The sequence below is a fragment of the Diaphorina citri genome, unplaced genomic scaffold (genome assembly GCF_000475195.1).
Source record: "Diaphorina citri unplaced genomic scaffold, Diaci psyllid genome assembly version 1.1 scaffold20801, whole genome shotgun sequence".
NCBI lineage: Eukaryota > Metazoa > Arthropoda > Insecta > Hemiptera > Psyllidae > Diaphorina > Diaphorina citri.
In genome coordinates this window covers 1-896 of record NW_007398150.1, presented here as the reverse complement: position 1 = coordinate 896, position 896 = coordinate 1, and the positions used below count along the sequence as shown (strand labels likewise).

The 896-nt window shown below is 34.2% G+C and overlaps 1 protein-coding gene across 1 annotated transcript; it reads right to left on the bottom strand.

Moving 5' to 3' along the window:
- Positions 1-155: 155 nt before the first annotated feature.
- Positions 156-869, bottom strand: LOC103523366 (glutathione S-transferase D7-like). Its single transcript, XM_008488420.2, is given in 3 exon segments — positions 156-182; positions 184-240; positions 610-869. Coding segments are annotated over 3 exon segments (225 nt in total). The 5' UTR covers positions 751-869.
- Positions 870-896: the final 27 nt, after the last annotated feature.

Below are 896 nucleotides of genomic sequence, written 5' to 3'. Positions count from 1 at the left end.
ACATAAAACCTTAATAATCAAACAATCTAACCATTTTACGTAGATAAAAGGTTTTCGGACGTAATCATGCGTAAATAAAGCAGACTTTACGTAATGCATTCCTAAATAACTTAATTTGGTACATTAATAAATTTTATTTCAGTACATTTATGTGCCTAATTAACTATTAAGTGTGAATTACCTTTCGGTGAGTGTAAATCCATTGTCCACTATGGTTGGGACCGTATGTTGAGGACTTAGCTGAAACAAGACAGAAGATTATAGTGGATAATTGCTACATCCATTTTAATTCCAACAACAGTTCCTAAAAAGTACTTACTATTCTACTTAAAAAGGAACAAAATGATTACTTGTTGAGATTATTTTATAGAAAACAATAAACATGAATATTAATTAACCTGAGTTTCAAGACATTTGAAATCCATTAACTTCCCTCTCTTAGGCTCCAAAGTAATTACCTACTAAATATTTGTAGATTTTGTAGACATTTTATGGACACTGGAATTGAAGGTTTTACCTGCTGTGTGTATAATGAAGCCTTTAGACTCTAGCACCTTAATCACTACTGAATATAAGAATAATAATATTAGTCCAGTCAGCATCACATACCTGAGTGAATTCCGGCTTTAGCTGGTCACCTGCTAAAATATCGACCATCTTGAAGTTCGGAGTCAAATTCAAAGCGGTCATGAGTAGCATGACTGTCCGAACAGGCGGACTCGCGTCAATTCCGTAAAGATCAATCGCCATTTTGGTTATTAAAGATTAACTTGGATCAGTGATCAATGGATTAAAAAAGAACTATGAGGAAAGTCTACCAGAAATCTCCGAAAAACTGCAACAAGAACTTTGCAGAACTGAACTGAAGCGGGTCTGGACTACAAATGAGTTGGAAA